The following is a 19,045-nucleotide window of genomic DNA, read 5'->3' on the forward strand; positions in this document are numbered from 1 at the left end:
TGAGCATGGCTGACAAGAAATATGGGATTATCAAAGATCCTAAACATTTCAGTTGAAAGAAATGATCCAAGCTAAAATTCTCAGTTCTAAAAGATGGTACTAGTACAGTAGTACAATTCTGCAACAAAGTGCAATTACCCGAGAGGTCGTCTGAATATACAACTGCCCTAGTTCTAGAGTCCACAGTTGTACATCTTCTACAATTTGAGGGGAAAAAAACTTCCATCATGAAACATCAGTGGAAATGTAGCAGCAAGATGACAAACCACAAGATTATAAACCTGAAATGGCATGGCATGATGCCGATGACAAGTCATCTCCTTTCACCAGCAACCGGCCTCGATTCCATGTGCACAGGCATTGGTGCTGCAAGCCCAGGCTTACCATAGGCACCTCTCTTGTTAGGCTTCAGTTCATCAGACTCAGCAGAGCTGGAGCCTTCAGAGCCCTCATCAACCTCATTTCTATTCTCTATCTTTCCATTGAGCGTGCGAACCTGATCATTACCAGAGAAACTCACCTTTTTGCTCACAGACGGGCGAGCTGCCACGAATGTAGCATTGCAGCCGTCATGGTACTCGTGGGTTTCCAATGCATCACCCATAACCATCTGCTGATGCTCTTTGATCAGCACCTTGTCCACGAACTCCAAGATCCGGGTTAGCTCCCGGCTCACCGCTCGCTTGCCCTCCCGGATCATCGGGTCTCCTCCCTGACCCAAAACACAATTCAAAACCCAGCACACCGATGGCATACAGACCGACCTGAACGAGTTTCCATGGTAAGGGTTCCATCACCTGGATAGCGTCGAGCCGGAGGAGGAGGCCCATGGCCACCTCGGAGACGGCGGCGGGGTCGGCGCCACCGCGGCGGCCGGAGAGCGACCCCCGGATCGCCGCGGCCTTGGACCGGAGCACGGCGAGCTCCTTGAGCTGGCGCAGCGTCCTGGAGCGCCGCGCCAGGAAGCGGCGGAAATGGGCCTGGATCGTCCGCGCCGCGCGGTCACTCGCCGCGGAGGGCGGCCCCGCGCGCGCCGATCGTCGTGGCCGCGGCCGCGGCCGCGGAGGTGGAGGCGAGGGCGGCGACTCCGGTTCCGATCCGTCTTCCTCCACCTCTTGCTCCTCCTCATGGTAGCGGGCCGCGCGGCGCGGGCGATGGTTTGGGTGGGGCGGTCGGCGAGCCGGAGGAGGGGCCGGGAAGCAGTGGGGAAGCGCGGACTCGATCGCTGCCACCCGACGCAGGAGCGAGTGGAGCAGGAGGTGGCCGTTGTCGCCGGATGGATTGGGCCTCAGCTGTGGCAGCGGTGGATGGATGTAGGTATGGTGCTTGGGCTCCTGCTGCTGGTATTGGTACTGGTACTGCTGAGGGTAAGGATACGGATAGGGATGGGGATTCGTGGCGTGTTGTGCGGCGGGGGGCGGCGGCGGCTGGGGCTGGGGCTGGGGCTGGGGTTGCGACTGCGGCTGAGCGGGGACCGGGGAGCTGAGGAGGAGGTGGGCGGCGATAGCGTGGAGGAGTTGGTCGGACGCGGTGGAGCTGGGCGGGGCCGGCGCTGGCGCCGGGTAGTAGCACGGCGCCGCGCCCGCGCCCGCGCAGCAGCAGGAGCAGCATGCGGGCGGGGGCGGGTGGTGGTAGTCGTGACGGGGCATTGGCGCGTGCTCCGGCGGGGGTTTCTCGGCGGACCGGTACCGGATCGGCGGCGGCGGAGGAGCGGGTGCCAGTGACTCACACTCACACTCACTGACTCACATCGGTAGTGGGGGAGGCAGGGGAAAGGAGATGCGCTCTGGAACGGAACCCATGTGCGGGCCTGTCCAGGCCGGCAACGTGCACGCCGCGCGTGCGTTCGTGGGGCAGCGGGTTTTCGCTCGCTGACTGGTGGGGCGTTCTGACGTCTGGCACGGGGTTTATCTGCTGTCGATTGCTCCGCCTGCGAGCCCGTGGATTCTCCCTTGGAAAGTGGGGTTGGGAGAAACCGCCGGCCCGGCTGATGCTGTCTATGGGCCATTTGGCCATTGCTGTTTCGGCCTTCTGGTGACTGTGCCGTGACCTTGCGGCCGTGCCGCTCGCAAACTCACGATTCACGAAGCCGGCACGGTATGCAGTTTTGTAATAACCTCAACAGTATCATATCTTACGATATAAAGCTAGGAGCATCTTCAAGACACTAGCTAAATAACTTGTTAAACCAAATTTTAGCTACTCAATAGTAAATTAAATCTCCAACAGACTAGCTATCTGACTCGCAAGCTATCTGACTCTGTAAATTGTCTCTCTCACTAGCTAAATTTAGCTAGCCACCTGACTAGCCAAACTAGATAGATAGTCTGTTGGACTGAGATGCTATATATAGAGTGTAGTCTTTATGAAAACGTAAATAGATAGTCAAATAGAGAGAGAAGATGAAGAGTATCTTGAAGATGCTCTAACACATTTAAAAATAACTACAACAATATCTTATTTTAAAAAATTTTATCAAAAAATATAAGACACACCATGAAGTAATACAAATCAAATGTACTACATCACATACTAGTATCTTATATTTATTTTCTATATTATTCTCAACGTTTTAATTTACTTCCTAAAATAAATGATTTAGAGCCTAAATATTGGAGCGCAAATTTGTTTTTAGTGCCCCTAAACATTTTAAATGTTGTATTATTTTGATTTTTTGGGGGCACTAAACATTCAGAAAACATTCTAAAGTCCTATTTATTTAGGATTATAATATGAACATATTATATAATCTAATTTATTTTGAAATTAATTGTTCGTAACATTATATATTCTTAGTAGATTATAATTTGAAAAAACAGATCAAAAGTTGCAGTATCATCGGTGTCGGTGTTTCGGACCCGGGGGACCCTCAACCGACTAGTAAATTTTATGCTACGTGTCCCTGCCCGGATGGATTGATGCAAGATGAAACACAAGGTTTATCCTGGTTCGGGCTAAAAAGGCCCTACTTCCAGTAGAGGGAGGATGAGGCTAATATTATCTTGCACCGGGGTGCTTGTAGTAAGAGATACAAGCTTTGCGAGAGAGAGAACGGATCCCAGGTCTATTGAGAGATCTAGTGTTGTGGAGAGGAGGCTGATGTTGAGTGAGCCGTCTGGGTCCCCCCTCCCAAGGCCATGGGCATCTCCTTTATAGGTGCAAGGAGGTGACCCAGCTGTACATATGGGGGTGTAGCTATGCGCTAACGTGGACGGTAGAGAAGTACTTGAGCCCTATAGAAGCGTGGCTGGCGGTATGGCCTGGTCGTCGAGGTGGCCTTGAAGTATGTGTCCTGCTGACGTTCCTTTGATTTCGTAGAGAGCTTGAGGACAGTCGACGTCATGGGCGCATGCCGGGGATCATCATTACCTGTTACTGGAGTAATTTGATGTGACATCGGTCTTGTTCCTTCGTAGCCTGAGGTGGCTAGCTAGGGGAAGGATAGTGTTGTATTCCTTGTTCGCATAGTCGGTACGAGGCCATTTTGGGCGAGGCGGTGATTTCTTCCGAAGCTGAGGCCTAGGTCGGGCGAGGCGAAGACCTCCTCCCGAGGCCGAGGCTGAGGCCGAGGCCTAGGTCGGGCGAGGTGAGGACCTCCTCCCGAGGCCGAGGCCTGGGTCGGGCGTGGCGATGATTCCTTCCGAGGCCGAGGTTGGGGTCAGGCGAGGCGGAACTCCCTGTTGCGCCCGAGGCTGAACTCAGGAGAGGCGGTAACTTACTGTTGTTAGTCTTACCCCGGTGGTTGGCACAGTAGTCGAAACGGGGTGAATAGTGTTGTTATCTTGTCAGAACGATCAGTAAAAGGGTGAAGTGACTGCGGTCATTTCGATCTTGCCCACTGAGGCGTGCGTGTCAGGATAAGGTGTCAGGTAATCCCCGCATTAAATGCGCACGTGATACGGTCGGTGGCAAGGCGATTTGGCCGAGGCCGCTATGCGACAAAGTTTACCCGAGCTTTGCCTCAGGCGTGCCGGGGGCGCCTCCACTGCCTGAGGGGATCCTCGGGCGAGCTGTGAATCCATACGGGACTACTGTTCTTGCCCGAGGCTGGGCTCGGGTGAGACGGGACCGCGTCCCTCGGTAGTTAAGGCTTTTAACTCTGAACCATGCTTACCAGTCTTTTTAAAGATGTTTTCCAACCATGTTTAGGACTTAAAGGGAGTGTAGCCCCCGAGCCTTAAAGGGAGTGTAGGCACTCGCTTGGAGGTTCTACCGGACTTTTGCAAGGCGACTGATCTTTTTTAGTAGTATTTTGTTCCGATGGGTGCGCGCGAGCGCACCCGTCGGGTGTAGCCCCCGAGGCCTCAGAGGAGTGGTTTTGACTCCTCTGAGGCCTTGACGCTCTTCTTGTTATTCTTTGGTCGGCTTTGTTGTTCTCTCATGCGGCCTGGTCGTAGCCCAGGTGCATAGTCAGGCTTCGAGTTTTTAAGTTAGTTTGTTGACGCGGTCAACAATTTAGCCGTAGCCTGGTGCGAGAGCAGCCCCCGAGCCTCTGCACGGAGCGAGAGGGCGATCAAGGACCGTCTCGGCTTTTTATAGTATGCCCCTTCGTTGCCTTTCCGCAAGGAAGAAGGGGGGAACGCGCCATGTTACCCTCGGTGGGTACCAAACACGGTGTTTCCAGTGAGTTGCTAACGGGTAATCCGAGTGGACGCCCGAGCCCCATTCGATAAGGGTCGGCTAGTGGCCCAAATGCACGTTCCAAAAGTACCTGCAGGTGATTCGCTGGACCCGGACCCATTTGATAGGGTCCGAGGGCTCGGTGCCTCCCTCCGGGGTATTCCATTACAAATCGTTCCTGCTGGTCTCAGAAATGTCCTAGGGTACCTCGGGAGCATAGCTCGAGCCTCGGCCATGTAACGGACGTACCTAGGGTCATCCCTGACTCTGCATGCTTTGGGGCGGCTGTCGAACCCTTCTGAGGGGCCAGCCTTCGGACCCCTGATCAGTAGAGGGCTCGGAGCCTGAGTGCTCTAGGGCAGTTGCCGAACCCCACAGGGCGCAACCTTCGAACCCCTGGTCAGTAGGAGGGCTCGGGGCCCGTTTCCTTTGCTGAGAAGGACTCTTTCGAAAGATCTCCTTTCCCGATCCCTGCGGAGAGAGAGAGAGAGGGAGGGGAAAGGAAGGAAGGATATAAACTAAAACAGTGTGACGCACCTTTTTGAGGCGGTCATCATGACGGAGGCGAAACGGCGCCCGCTCGCCTGCCAGGGGTGACGCGTGTCCTGCCAGAGAGTTAATGCGATGGGACGGATGACTCGCGAGGTGTCCATTGCACGTGCACGAGCCATTCGAGGAACGGAAAAATCGTTTTGATTTTGAATTTAAAATTCACGAGGGGCTCGGGCGAAGTTTTGGGTGGATTCTGCCCTGGTCTTTATATACCTAGGAGGGGGACCGACAGTGGTTCTTTACCCTGCCATTTGCGCTTCCGGTCTTGCCTTCTGCCTTTGCTTTCGCAACCTGAGAGAGTAGACAGAGAGAAGAGAAAACCGCGCACCTTGTCCCCTCCGCTTCCACCGCTTCCGCTCGGCAATGGCTGACAAGCCGACCGTCATTCCGCCGCGCGACTCGTGGCCCTTCTCCACCGTCACTGCGGAGGATCTATAGGCCCTCGTTGCTGAGGGTCTGCTCCGTCCTCTCTTCGGCGGGCCACAGCCTTAGTGGTTGGCCCCCGAGAGCGAGGCCGACCCGACTCCACTGCCGGGGTACGTGGTCAGCTTCACCCCCTTTCATGAGCGGGGTTTTGGGATGCCGGCGAGCCGCTTCATGCGGGCGCTCCCACACTACTACGGGGTGGAGCTTCACAACTTCAACCCCAACTCCATCGCGCAGGCGGCCATCTTCGTGGCGGTTTGCGAGGGGTTTTTGGGGATTGAACCCCACTGGGACCTGTGGACCCTTCTCTTCTCCGTGGAGTTCTTCACCGCGTCGACGGACGTGAAGAAGGTCCGTATGGCGGTGCGGGCTAGCGGCTGCACCCTTCAGCTGAGGTCGGGGCGCGCACAGCAGTACATCCCGGCCTCCCTTGTGTCTTCGAACAAGGGGTGGCAGAACCAGTGGTTTTATCTCTGGAATAACGACGGGGTGCTACCGCCATTTTCTCAACGAGTGGTGACCGCCGCCGGTGATAACTGGCGCTGGGGTGCCACACGCGAGAACCAGGAGAAACTCCAGCCCATTCTTCGTGCCCTGCAGAAGCTCCAAGCCGAAGGCCTCACTGCCGCGGGGGTCGTCGCCGCTATCCACCGTCGAAGGGTGCTTCCATTGGCAGAGCGGTGGTTGTGGCTTTCGGAAATGAAGCCAGGGGTTGATTTGGAGGGTTCACGGATGTCCTCGACCCCCCTCTCCACTGACGACCTCCTCAGACGGGTAGCGGGCACGGTAGGGAGGCTGGACGCTGGCGTCCTTAACCAGCCCCCGATGCGTCCCGACCACGGGTATGTTTCCCTGGTAAGTGTCCGACCCTTCTTCTATTTTGTGCGGTGCTTCCTACGTTTTTAGCCCTTACCCTTTGGATTTTTGTTCGTCCCCAGGGGTTGAGGAACTTCAAAACCTCCTGGCCATCGGTCCCGGAGGACGCGGTGGGCCAAACCGCGCGTAGGCTCACCGCGGAGAAGGACAAGCAGAAAAAGGATGTGGAAAAAGGCTCGAGCTCGCGAGAGGATGCGGGCTCGGGAAGCCTTGGAGAAGCGTCGTTGGAGGCAAGAAAGGGACGAGCTCCCATTGGAGCCGTCGCCGGACACGCCTGACGATGACGACGATGATGATGATGAAGACGACATGGTGGCCCGGCTTGGCCTCAGTCCGGATCCGAGGCTAGGCTAGGGGTCATCAAGCTAGCCCCCAGGTGGGCTGGCGCCACCGGTGTTTGGGGCCGAGACACCAGGGTCCCGGTCCGAGGAGCGGAGGCGGGCCGAGGGGGTACTTGACCCCTTGGCCGAGATAATTGGGGTGACTTCGGGGGGCCAGGCCGACCCGCATGCCCCCCGAGAGCAAGTGCTCGTGCCAGCCGTGCGGGAAGTTGTTCCCTCGGCTGTCTTGACGTCGCCCGGGCAGGCTACCCCCTCGGCGCCTCGGGCGTCCGAGGCGGAGGCGGGTCGAAGCCGGCCGCTGGCCAACCCTCGGCAGCGCCTGCGGAGACCAGGGTCCAAGAGATCTCCCCGCAGGCACGATTGGTCTTGCCCCGGAGCGGGTAAGTATTTGGGGGCACCCTTGTTTTAATTGTTTTTCTGTGTATCTTGATTTTGTCTTTTCTTCTTTTCAGCAAGCGGAGGCAGGGCTCGGCTGGTTTGGCCCCCACGAAGGCCCTTAAGACGGGGCCGGCCTCTTCAGCCGGAGCTTCGGCGCGCCACGCTGGTTGGTTGGCCTCCGCGCAAGGCGCCCTCCGGCGAGGGGCCCAGGAGGCACGGGCTGCCATGGGGCAAGCCTCCCAAGTCGACCCCTCTGTTGGAGCGGCCATCGTGCCAGTGGAGGTGGTTGACACGGCTGCGGCCTCGAGCCCGCCTTCCTCGTCGCCGACGCCGACGTCAATTCCTGCCGGGGCCGCCGCTGGTGCGCCCACGGGGCCGTCCGCCGTCGCCGATGTCGAGGTGGCTGAGGTGCCTCCGCCCCTGGCTCCTTCGGTCCTGGTCATCCCCGATTCCCCCGTTTTCGACCATGGGGAGGGGTCGGCCGTTGTTGCCGAGGTTGGTGAGCAGAGGCCTGTCGCCTTGACCGAGGAGAGGCCCGATGCGTTGGCTGCAGAGGGACCCGAAGCCTCGATCGCGGGGCGCGTAGATCCTTGGCCCGTCATGGGGAGCAGCGGCCTTATCCCCACGCAGCTCAATCCCAATGAGTGGGGAGGACAGCCGCTCGTGTTCTAGGGCCGCGATACCTCAGAGCCTCTCCTTGCCCTTAATGATGAGGGAGAGGAAAGGTTGCGGAAAGCTTTCCGTGACTATAGCGAGGCGGCGATGAGGTCGCTTCGGATGGCCACAGAAGTCCTTTCTCAAGACATTCCCAGGGTCTTCCAGGTAAGGATTTAGACGCATACCTCGTGTGGTCAGAGCATTCTTTATGATATTCTATTTTTCTTTTCAGGAGCTCACGAACATGAGCACTGCTAAGTCGCTGTTTCTCCGCTGTGAGAGCAACGTTTGGGAATCACTGCGACAGCAGGGGGTCGTGCTTGCCGAGGCCAACGAGCGCCTCGCCCAACAGAGCGCTGAGGCGGCGGACCTTCGGCTGCTCTGTGAGGAGCTGAAGTCAGAGGCAGCGACAGCGTGGACAGAGGCCGCGTCGGCACGGACGGAGGCTTCGTCGGCTCGAGAGCAGGTGGCTTCCTAGGCCGAGGAGATGCAGCAGCAGCAGCTAGAGCTTGGCCAGGTCACCAGCGAGCGGGACCAACTCCGGGGCCAAGCTGCTGAGGCCGTGAGCCGGGCTGAGACCCTTAAGGGACAGCTGGCTAAGGTCACGGAGCGGCTAGCCGAGGCGACTGCTTGGGCCAGGGTCCTTTTGGAGGGCCTGGCCGTAGCCGTTAGGTCGGCCTGGTCCGCCCAAGCTATGGCTTCACAGCAGCATGCCCGGGCCAAAGGTATGTTTTGCCTGCTTTGTGATTTCGCTTTAGCATAACTCTTCTCCTCGTGTCTGAATATTGTCTTGCTGTCTTCAGGGTTCGAGATAGCTCTTAACGAGTCTGTTAAGAACTGCAAGGTGCTTGCCCAGGCGACCGAGCTGAAGGAGGCTGACTGCATGGCCATGTTCGAGGCCATTTTGGCCTTTTTTCGGACCCTTGGCCTTGACGGCGTCCCCTCGGGCAGCTCTCCTCAGAGTCGCCTGCGGGCCTTGGGCGGCCACGTGCGCAGCAGACTCCGCGGGGCGCTGCATCATGGCGTTAGGCGAGCCTTCGCCGTCCTCGCTTCCTACTATGACGTGGATTTGGAGCGGGTCAGCGAGGGCTACTGCCTACCTGATGACGAGGATGCCGCCCTGGCCGAGGCCGAAAGGCTTAATGCGGTTGCCGAGGGTCCAGGCGCGGCGTTGGCCTCCTTTTTTGAGGTAGAGATCCTTCCGCCCATGTCGCCGTCCGAGGCCGGGCCACATTCTACCCCCCTGCCAGCGAGGCTGCTTCGTCTATCGCAGGTGGAAACAATGCCGAGGGTGCTGCTCCTCCCCCTGCCGATGCATGAGCCTATGTAAAATGATTTTTTAAGTATGTGTATGTTTTCTGCGGCTGTTGAGGCCTGAACATTTGGGTGTTTGAGTATAAAGCCGCGTTTCTTTCCTCTCGTTTCAAGCGTTAGGACTTGTTCGGTAGCAGAATCACTTATCCGAGCGTGAGTTACCTTTCGCGGAAGGTGATGAGTGAGGTATCCGTATCTCGGAGGCGTAGGAGTCCCTTGGCTTGGTCGGCCTTGCCATTCGAGGTCTCTCTCGTTCGTTTTTAGGATTCCGTTATCGATATAGTCGAAAGGCACAAGAGTCGTTTTGGTAGAAAACTTTCCCGAGGAAAATTTTGACGCAGAGGGGGTTCCCCCCTTCTAGCCCCCGAGGGAGGGTCGGTCTTTGCCGAGGCAAGGCTGATCCTTCCTTGACGGTTAGACTTTATTTATACATGTAAAGGAATCGAGATACATGAACGGCTTGAAACATTTAAGGGTAAAAGCGACGTAGCTGTTCGATGTTTCAAGCGTTGCTGTAGACCTCGCCTTGATCGTTGGCCAGCTTGTATGTCCCGGGCTTCAACACTTTGGCGATGATGAACGACCCTTCCCAGGGAGGAGTAAGCTTGTGGCGTCCTCGGGGGTCTTGTCGTAGCCGAAGCACCAAGTCTCCAACTTGGAAGCCTCGGGGCCGAATCCTTCAGGCGTGGTAGCGTCGCAGAGACTGCTGATACCGCGCTGAGTGCAGTAAGGCTACGTCCCAAGCCTCTTCTAGCTGGTCCAATGAATCCTCTCGGCTGGTTTGGTTGTTTTGGTCGTCGTATGCCTTTGCCCTCTGAAAGGATCACGATGCCCAAGAGGGGGGGTGAATTGGGCTTTTCTAAACATCAACACTAATTAAAACCTAAGCAAGAGCTAAACAAGAGCCCAACTTCACCCCAACAATTAGCACTAAGAAAATAATACTAGAAATGTAACAAAGCTAAGACAATGCTTCAAATACTTGCTAAACAAATACACAAAGTAAATAGCTTGAATTAAGTGCGGAATGTAAAGCAAAGTTTAGAAGACTCCTCCAATTTTTCCCGAGGTATCGAAGAGTCGGCACTCTCCACTAGTCCTCGTTGGAGCACCCGCGCAAGGGTATCGCTCCCCCTTGGTCCTCGCAAGAACCAAGTGCTCACTACGAGATGATCCTTTGCCACTCCGGCGCGGTGGATCCCTCGAGACCGCTTACAAACTTGAGTCGGGTCACCAACAAGATCTTCACGGTGATCACCGAGCTCCCAACGCCACCAAGCCGTCTAGGTGATGCCGATCACCAAGAGTAACAAGCCATAGACTTTCGCTTGACCAAGAGAAGCCTAATGCAAGTGGTGTGTGCTCTAGGTGGCTCTCACTAGCGCTAATGAGGAACAAGCGCGGATTATGATTCTCTAATCTCCTCACTAGGCTTTTGGTGCTTGCAATACTCTACCAAGGTGCTGGAATAAATGTGGAGTGCAAGACATTGAATATGGTGGGTGGAGGGGGTATAAATAGCCCTCACCCACCAACTAGCCGTTACAGGCAATGTGCTGCGCGATGGCGCACCGGACAGTCCGGTGCGCCACCGGTGCGCCAACGGTGCGCCACCGGTGTGCCAACGGTCACTTCCAACGGCTAGTTCTGACACAGAGCCGTTGGACTCATGGCGCACCGGACAGTGAATAGTCCACTGTCCGGTGCACACCGGACAGTCCGGTGCACACCGGACAGTCCGGTGCGGTGTCCGGTGTGCCACTAAAATTCATCTCCGAACGCTGCGCTCTCGGGTTTCTACGAAGGGAAAAACACTGCTGAGGACCAGCCTGGCCCCACCTGGCAGAGGGTGCACCGGACAGTCCGGTGCACACCGGACAGTCCGGTGCCCCTAAGCCAGAAACCCTAACTCTTGTTTTTCAGCTGATTTTCAAATCGGTTTTCGCTCTAACTTGTGTGTGAGTTCTAGAGTGACACCTAGCACTGTATATGAGTGTGATTGTGCACCAACACTACACTAGAACTCTCTTGGTCAAACTACTCATCGACAACCCCTCTTTATAGTACGGCTAAAAGAGAATAAAAGACCTAACTAAATCGCGAGTGTCCACATCTCCTTGACACTCGGACTCCGTAGACCTTCACCTTTTGTTCCGTCGTTTTAGCCGTCGCTTCGAGTTCTTATCTCCGGGATTGTTTTCACGGTTGTAGTACTTCTACCTGTCATGCGACCTAACTTACCATTTGTCTCTGCAAAACACACGTTAGTCACATATAATATTATGTTGTCATTAATCACTAAAACCAACCAGGGGCCTAGATGCTTTCAATCTCCCCCTTTTTGGTGATTGATGACAACCCTACAAGTTTTGTGAGAGTAGTTTGTTTTGAAGATTCTGTCAATAGAAAGAATGGTTAGTTATACTCAGTAATCTTCGACAGAAAGAATGTGTATCAATAATAATAAGAGTGAGCGCATACACATCATAAGATTCTTGTTCATATAAAGGAGAAGGTAAATTAATGAAACAAGAGCTAGAAGACTGGTGATATGATATAAAGTGAAAACATAATACACACAGTCAAACATACGCAACGAGAGTATATGACGAGTTTGTGAGCCAAAAACACATCAAGCTAGTACAGAGAGTAGCAGGCACACATATTACATCAAAATGACTCTGACTCTCTACTAACTCTCTAGCTCCCCCTAGCTCTCACAACTCATATCTCTCCCCCTTTGGCGTCAAACACCAAAAGGGACCTGAACCTAAACACCTGAAGCAGGAGGAGGCGGCGGGGGCGCATCCGGTCGAGGTCGAGGTAGCAGAGCGAACGCCGACGGAGGGTCAGAGTCAGTCTCGGATCCAGGATCTGCAGTAGAGGCTGGAGCTGGTACTGACTCGGACAGAGGTCGCGCTGCAGGAGCTACCGGAACAGAAGCGGTCACAGATACTGCCACAGCGGTAGTGGTAACAGCAGATGCTGGTGGCACTGGCGGCTGCGGACAGATAGAGCTGAGAACCGGAGAGGTGAACGCCAAAGTGACCGGCCGGAGCGGAGAGGTACCAACAGGGGGGGCCAGACAAAATCGATGGCACCACTGGAGCGTGAAGCGGAGGAGGCGGAGCAGACTGAACCGGAGGAGCTGAAATACCAGAATGCTGAAGCATGAGAGTCATGAAGGCCCTATTCTCTGCCCGATCCTGAAGTAGCTGCTGCTGAAGAGCATCCTGCCTGTCCTGCATGCTCTGAAACATCGAGAGCATCCTGTCGGATAAACGGGCCTGCTCGGCTGCCAGGAGAGCCTGCTGCTGGGTGAGAGTCTGCTGCTGCTGGGTGAGAGTCTGCTGCTGCTGGGTGAGAGTCTGAAGAATCGAAGCAAGGGCAGGGTCCAAAGCCTGAGGATGAGGAGGGGCAGCACTAGAACTCCTAGCCTCATGATCATGTGAGCGTGGAGGCATAGGAGGCGGAGGCGGAGGAGGAACCCCAAAATCATCATCATCATCATCAGCAGCAGCAGCTGTACCCTGAGTGTCAAACTGACGTAGAGCTGCATCCTCGGCCTGAGAGTCAAACACAGAAGCAGAAGCTGGCACTGGAATCTCAGGAGCAGGGCGGTAAGATCCAAACACAAGGCGTGAGGCCTCAAGAGTGCTCTGAAAGCGAGGTGGCTGAATCAGCTGCGCAAAGATGTGGCATAAGTAGTGAGCATAAGGAAGCTGCCGACGAGCACGAATCCCATCCAGAACGGTGTCCTCGATCTCACAGATCAGAAAGTCCACAACATCAAACTCAGAGTGGGATACCAGGGCACCAAGGAGCCAAAGCTGAATATGAGTGGTAGCCTCCCTGTATCCCATCCTTGGCAGGAGTGTCCGTCTGATGAGCTCAAATAAGTACTTCGCTGCTGTAGTAAAGTCTGCTGGAGAACATCGCGACCCATCTGTGAAAGGCGGGCGGAACAGAGCCGCGACGTGAGCTGTCCCTGGAGCAACACCGCCGTGAGGGCGACGAGGAGGATCTGAAGTGCCGTAGCAGAGGCTGTGAAGGCGAGTCGACGACTCAGGAAATCCAAATAGCTGTCGGATCTGACTAGCAGTGATCGTGACATCCTCGCGCTCAAATCGGAACCTCATCCAATGATGATCCGGGTCAATCCAAACGGAGGCGTAGAAGACGCGGACCCACTCCTCAACATATCTGCCGCTGATAGTCAGAAGAGTTAGGAGGCCAGGCAGATAGGTGAGATGCGCCTCAAACTCAGCACCGGCTGCTAGCAAAAAAGCTGGAAGATCCAATAGGCGGTGCACTCGCAGCGCAATCTGAGCAGACATCTGAGCCCTGAAGAATGACTCCTGAATCCGTGTGCTGAAAAGAACACCTGCTGCTGGGTCTCTCTGAGCTGGCAGCCAAGACTCCACGGGTACGTACCTGAACCGACGTACCCGGGCTGCAGTAGCGCGCTGAAGATCAAACAGACGAGGATCCGAAGCCAGAGGACGGACCTCAGTCTCATCACGCTCCCGGAAGCGAGGTGGAGGGACAGGAGGAGCTGAAGCGGGAGCGGGGGCAGGGGAAGCAGAGGAAGCTGGCGTAGTGCTGGTAGTGGGTATGGCGGTGGAGGTGGATGGAGCAATAGGAGTGATGGGAGCAGGCAGAGTGGGTGGCGGAGTGGAAGCGGAGGTGTGAGTGGAGGAGCGAGACCGGGAGGTGAGACGACGAGCACAGAAAGCAATCTGATCTGATGGAACATCCGGCTGATCTCCAAGTGCTGCCTGCGCAGCGGCTGCTGCAGCTGCTGCTGCTGCACGAGCCTCTCTGTCCGAACGCCGCTTCTTGCGGCCTTCCAGCTGCTCCAAATAGACAGTCTTGCCCTTCACCTGCCTGAAGGGGCGACGAGGGTCCTCGTCATCGCCACCCCCTGACGCCGACGCATTCTTTGTGCGCGGCATCCTGAACTAAAGTCTGCAAATGAGATAGAGAGACTAAGCACAGAGCAAAAGTGACCGATAGATTTAGCAAAGAGTGAGATGTCTACCTGGAAAGCTCACACGAGAGGTGACGATCCAGGCAGGACGGGAGACGGCACACGGTCACACAGGGTCACTGAAATGACAGAAGAGGTGAGCACGTATTAGTCACATAGTCATAAGCATATGAAATGTGAATAAATACATACACAGAGAGATATGGCACGAGACAGGACGATCAATAAGTCAAACGACGGGAAAACGGCGTTTGATAGACAAATAGAGACATAGGATGATTGGAATTTGAATTGAGGCACGAAATGATGTGGGATTGAGCCGATACTTCACGAATAGGTTTATATAGGTCAATATGAGTGAAGTGTGTGCTTGGTTTGAATTTAGGCGAAGAAATAGGGTTTGGGGCACTCGGCTCGGAAAGGATCGCGCAAAACGGGAATTTTGGTGAAATTTAAGCCTGGGATCTCGGATTGGCGTGAAATTTGGCAAGGATGTTGCTGGAAGTGTTGTGAAGGTGCCTGAAAAATTTGGGTTCAATTGGAGCAAGTTTGGCTGGTTTGGGCATTTCACCGAGCACGTGGTGTGCGGGGATTTAGGGTTTCGGTGAAAAGCGTATTTGGAGTGGAAAAACCCTCCCGAAGGAGCTAGAAACCTGCAGAGACACACAATAGAGATACTTGAACTTATTTCACCAAATGGATTTGCAAGATTCACAGGAAATTGAGAGATGGTCAAAAGGGGGGGGGGAAGGAGTGCCACACAGCCTTTCACAACCGAGAGCAGTGAGAGAGGGAAGAGGAGTAGGTGCTCACCGAGGGGAAGAGCTCGGGCGAGGTCGCCGGAGCCCAGCGGGGACGGTGGCCGCCGGTGGCAGGGAGTTCGCCGGCGGTGGAGGAGAGAATCGCCAGAGACAGAGAGCGCGGGCGCTGGCTGGGAAAAACTGAGAGCCTCTGGCTCGGTCGGGCTGAAGGCGGTTTTTTAAAAACGCGAGATGGGCACACCGGACAGTCTACAGAGCCTGTCCGGTGCACACCGGACAGCGCACAGTAGCTGTCCGGTGAACCACCGGACAGCGCACAGGAAAAAGGATTTTTGCGCGCGGCTGCCGGTGCACCGGACATTGCACAGTGCAGTGTCCGGTGCACACCGGACTGTCCGGTGAGCCCAGACAGAGGGGAGTTTGGAAAATTTTGAATTTTTTTTATCTAACTCCTAACCAAACCAAATCCCAACTTATAATCACACAAAATAACACTTGTTGGGACAGGTATTGGCACCCTCATATACTTTTCAAAATATTTTGCCATAGGCTAGATAATTTTTAGAGAAAATAGGCAAATGGTGAAATTTGCATTTGGGCTTGCACTAGGGGTTTTCAAGAGTGATTTGAGTTTTGAATACTCCCCCTAAGTGCAGTACCTCATGCATATTTCAAGAACCAATAATTGCATGAAAAGTAAGAATTTAAGTGCTAAAAGCTTAAAAACTAAGACTTGTCAGGTTTGACCCGAGTTAAGCTTTTTCACTCGCTTTGTTGGCGGTTATCTCAACTAGGTTGGACAAGTCCTAGATGCAATACAAGGAATATAAATATGCAATGCAAGTGACAACACCATTTGACATTTTACATAAAATTTCTGAGATCAAGAATGTTTAATTCATTCCTCAACATGCAAAAGCGGGTCTTATCAAGAGGCTTAGTGAAAATATCCGCTAATTGATCTTCCGACCTCACACCTTCTAAAATGATATCTCCTTTAGCAACATGATCTCTAAGGAAGTGATGACGGATATCAATGTGCTTGGTGCGAGAGTGTTGTACAGGATTATTAGCAATTTTAACAGCACTCTCATTATCACACAACAAAGGTACCTTTTCTAGAACTACGCCATAGTCTAGAAGAGTTTGTTTCATATATAAAATTTGTGTGCAACAAGCACCTGCGGCAATGTATTCCGCTTCGGCAGTTGACAAGGCAACACTATTATGCTTTTTGGATGTCCATGAAACTAGTGATCTACCAAGCAGATGGCATCCCCCAGAAGTACTTTTCCTATCAATTTTGCAACCGGCATAATCCGAATCGGAATAGCCAATTAAATCAAAAGTAGCTCCTTTGGGATACCACAGACCAACGCTTGTGGTGTGCTTGAGATACCTAAGAATTCTCTTAACAGCGCGAAGATGAGCTTTCTTAGGATTAGATTGGAATCTAGCACACATGCAAACACTGAACATAATATCGGGCCTAGATGCGGTAAGGTACAATAAACTACCAATCATAGAACGGTAGAGAGTTTGATTAACTGGGTTACCTCCCTCATCTAAGTCGAGATGTCCATTTGTAGGCATGGGGGTCTTGATTGGTTTGCACTTCTCCATGTTGAATCTTTTCAACAAGTCTTTGGTATACTTCTCTTGTGAGAGAAAGTTACCATCTTTCATTTGCTTGACTTGAAAGCCGAGGAAGTATGTTAGCTCACCAATCATTGACATCTCGAACTCCTTCGACATCAACTCACCAAATTCCTTGCAATGATAGTCATTTGTCGAGCCAAAGATTATATCATCAACATATACTTGACAAATGAAAATATCACCGTTATGTTTCTTTGTGAAGAGAGTTGTGTCGACGGTCCCGATTTTGAAGCCCTTTTCGATGAGGAAGTCGCGAAGACGCTCATACCAAGCCCTTGGAGCTTGCTTTAGCCCATATAGCGCCTTGGACAACCTGTAAGCATGGTTAGGATATCTAGGGTCTTCAAATCCAGGCGGTTGCTCAACATATACAAGTTCATTTATGAAGCCATTTAAAAATGCACTTTTTACATCCATTTGATAAAGTTTTATATCATAGCATGATGCATATGCAAGTAGGATACGGATGGCTTCCAGTCGAGCAACCGGTGCAAAGGTCTCTCCAAAATCTAAGCCTTCAACTTGAGAGAATCCCTTTGCGACAAGTCTTGCCTTGTTTCTTACAATCACACCTTGATCATCTTGTTTGTTTCTGAACACCCACTTTGTTCCAATGATTCTTGCATCTTGTGGGGGCTTCTCCAGGGTCCAAACTTCGTTACGGGTGAAGTTGTTAAGTTCTTCATGCATGGCATTCACCCAGTCCGGATCCTGTAGCGCCTCATCTATACAAGTAGGCTCAACACAAGAAACAAAAGAGTGATGTTCAATAAAATTTGCATGTTTATGTGATCGAGTAATAACCCCTTGTGAAGGACTCCCGATGATTTGGTTTTGAGGATGAGCTTGAAGTAGTGATGAGTTTCTCCTGTCAACCACTTGGGAAGAAGATCCTGGAGCATCAACATCTTCGGCTTGTACCCTTGCTTGTTCATGAGAGACAAATGTATCTTCATTTGCATGCCTCTCATCTTTTTCATCATCTTGTGGTACATTTGATGAAGAAGGCCTGTCAATGATTTGCACCTCTTCTTCATCTTCTTTTGGTTTGATAGCTCCAATAGGCATGTTCTTCATTGCTTCCCTAAGTGGCTCATCACCTACATCATCAAGATTTTCAAGTGCTCCTTGGGAGCCATTAGTCTCATCAAATTCCACATCATATGTTTCTTCTACCACGCCAGTGGCATGGTTGAATACTCGATATGCTTTGGACTTTAATGAATAACCCAAAAGAAAACCAATATCACAACGTCTTTGAAACTTCCCTAGGTGATGGCGTTTCTTGTAGATGTAGCATTTGCACCCAAATACCCGGAAGAAAGAGACGTCTGGCTTTTTCCCATTTAGCAGTTCATAAGGAGTCTTCGCAAGTAGCCGGTGAGGAAATAGCCTGTTTGATGCATAGCAAGCATTGTTGACAGCTTCGGCCCAAAACCTCTCTGGTGTGTTATACTCATCAATCATTGTTCTTGCAAGGGTGATCAAGGTCCTGTTTTTCCTTTCAACAACTCCATTTTGTTGAGGTGTATATGTGGCAGATACTTCATGCTTGATCCCAATTTCATCACAGTACTCATGAATGTTGGTGTTGTCAAATTCTTTGCCATTGTCACTTCTAATCTTCTTAATCTTGCAATCAAATTCATTTTGTGCTTTCTTGGCAAACTTCTTGAATATAGATGCAACTTCAGATTTGTCATGGAGAAAGAACACCCAAGTGTATCTTGAGAAGTCATCAACAATCACTAGACAGTAGAGGTTGCCACCGGCACTGACATAATTTGTAGGTCCAAATAAATCCATATGAAGTAGTTCCAGTGGCCTTGATGTTGACATGAAAGCTTTAGTGGGATGTGTGTTAGCAACCTGCTTTCCAGCTTGACATGCACTGCATGGCTTGTCTTTTTCAAATACCACATCCTTTAATCCTCTAACCATATCTTTCTTTAATACCTTCTTGAGTGTGCTCATCCCAACATGTGCAAGCCTCCTATGCCAAAGCCATCCAAGAGAAGCTTTGGTGAAGAGACAAGTTCTCAAGTCTGCATCTTCTGAAGTGAAATCCACTAAGTAGAGGTTGTTGTATCTAAATCCCTTGAATACCATTGATTCATCATCCATTTTTGTTACAATAACCTCTGATGGAGTGAATAAGCATTGAAGTCCAAGATCACAGAGTTGTCCCACTGATAATAAATTGAAGCTCAAAGGTGCAACTAAGAGAACATTTGATATTGATAAATCATTTGAGATTGCCACCTTGCCAAGTCCTTGCACTTTTCCTTTTGAGTTGTCTCCAAATGTGATTTTATCTTGACCATCAACATTCTCATCTAATGAGGTGAACATCCGTGGGTTGCCTGTCATATGTTGTGTGCATCCACTGTCAATAACCCAATGGCTCCCACCGGTCTTGTAGTTCACCTACATTCACAGACAATTCAAGCTTGAGTTTTGAGAGCCCTATA

At 52.5% G+C, this 19,045-nt stretch overlaps 1 protein-coding gene across 1 annotated transcript; it reads right to left on the reverse strand.

Annotated features, from left to right (window-relative positions):
- On the reverse strand, positions 1 to 1,836 carry LOC103642998 (formin-like protein 5). The gene is made up of 3 exons (XM_020542746.2): positions 798 to 1,836; positions 282 to 712; positions 1 to 197 (listed from the first exon to the last, which is right to left on the reverse strand). The coding sequence occupies exons 1-2, from the start codon at positions 1,647 to 1,649 to the stop codon at positions 314 to 316; spliced, it is 1,251 nt and encodes a 416-aa protein (XP_020398335.1). The 5' UTR covers positions 1,650 to 1,836; the 3' UTR covers positions 1 to 197; positions 282 to 313.
- Positions 1,837 to 19,045: the final 17,209 nt, after the last annotated feature.

This window comes from Zea mays, chromosome 8, assembly GCF_902167145.1.
Source record: "Zea mays cultivar B73 chromosome 8, Zm-B73-REFERENCE-NAM-5.0, whole genome shotgun sequence".
Taxonomy (NCBI): domain Eukaryota; kingdom Viridiplantae; phylum Streptophyta; class Magnoliopsida; order Poales; family Poaceae; genus Zea; species Zea mays.

Bases quoted from the DNA above. Each gene is read 5' to 3' on its own strand.
- LOC103642998 (XM_020542746.2), bottom strand. From the start codon at position 1,649: ATGCCCCGTCACGACTACCACCACCCGCCCCCGCCCGCATGCTGCTCC. The intron at 713-797 runs GTGATGGAACCC...GTTTTGGGTCAG, and splicing joins TCCGGCTCGACGCTATCCAG to GGAGGAGACCCGATGATCCG.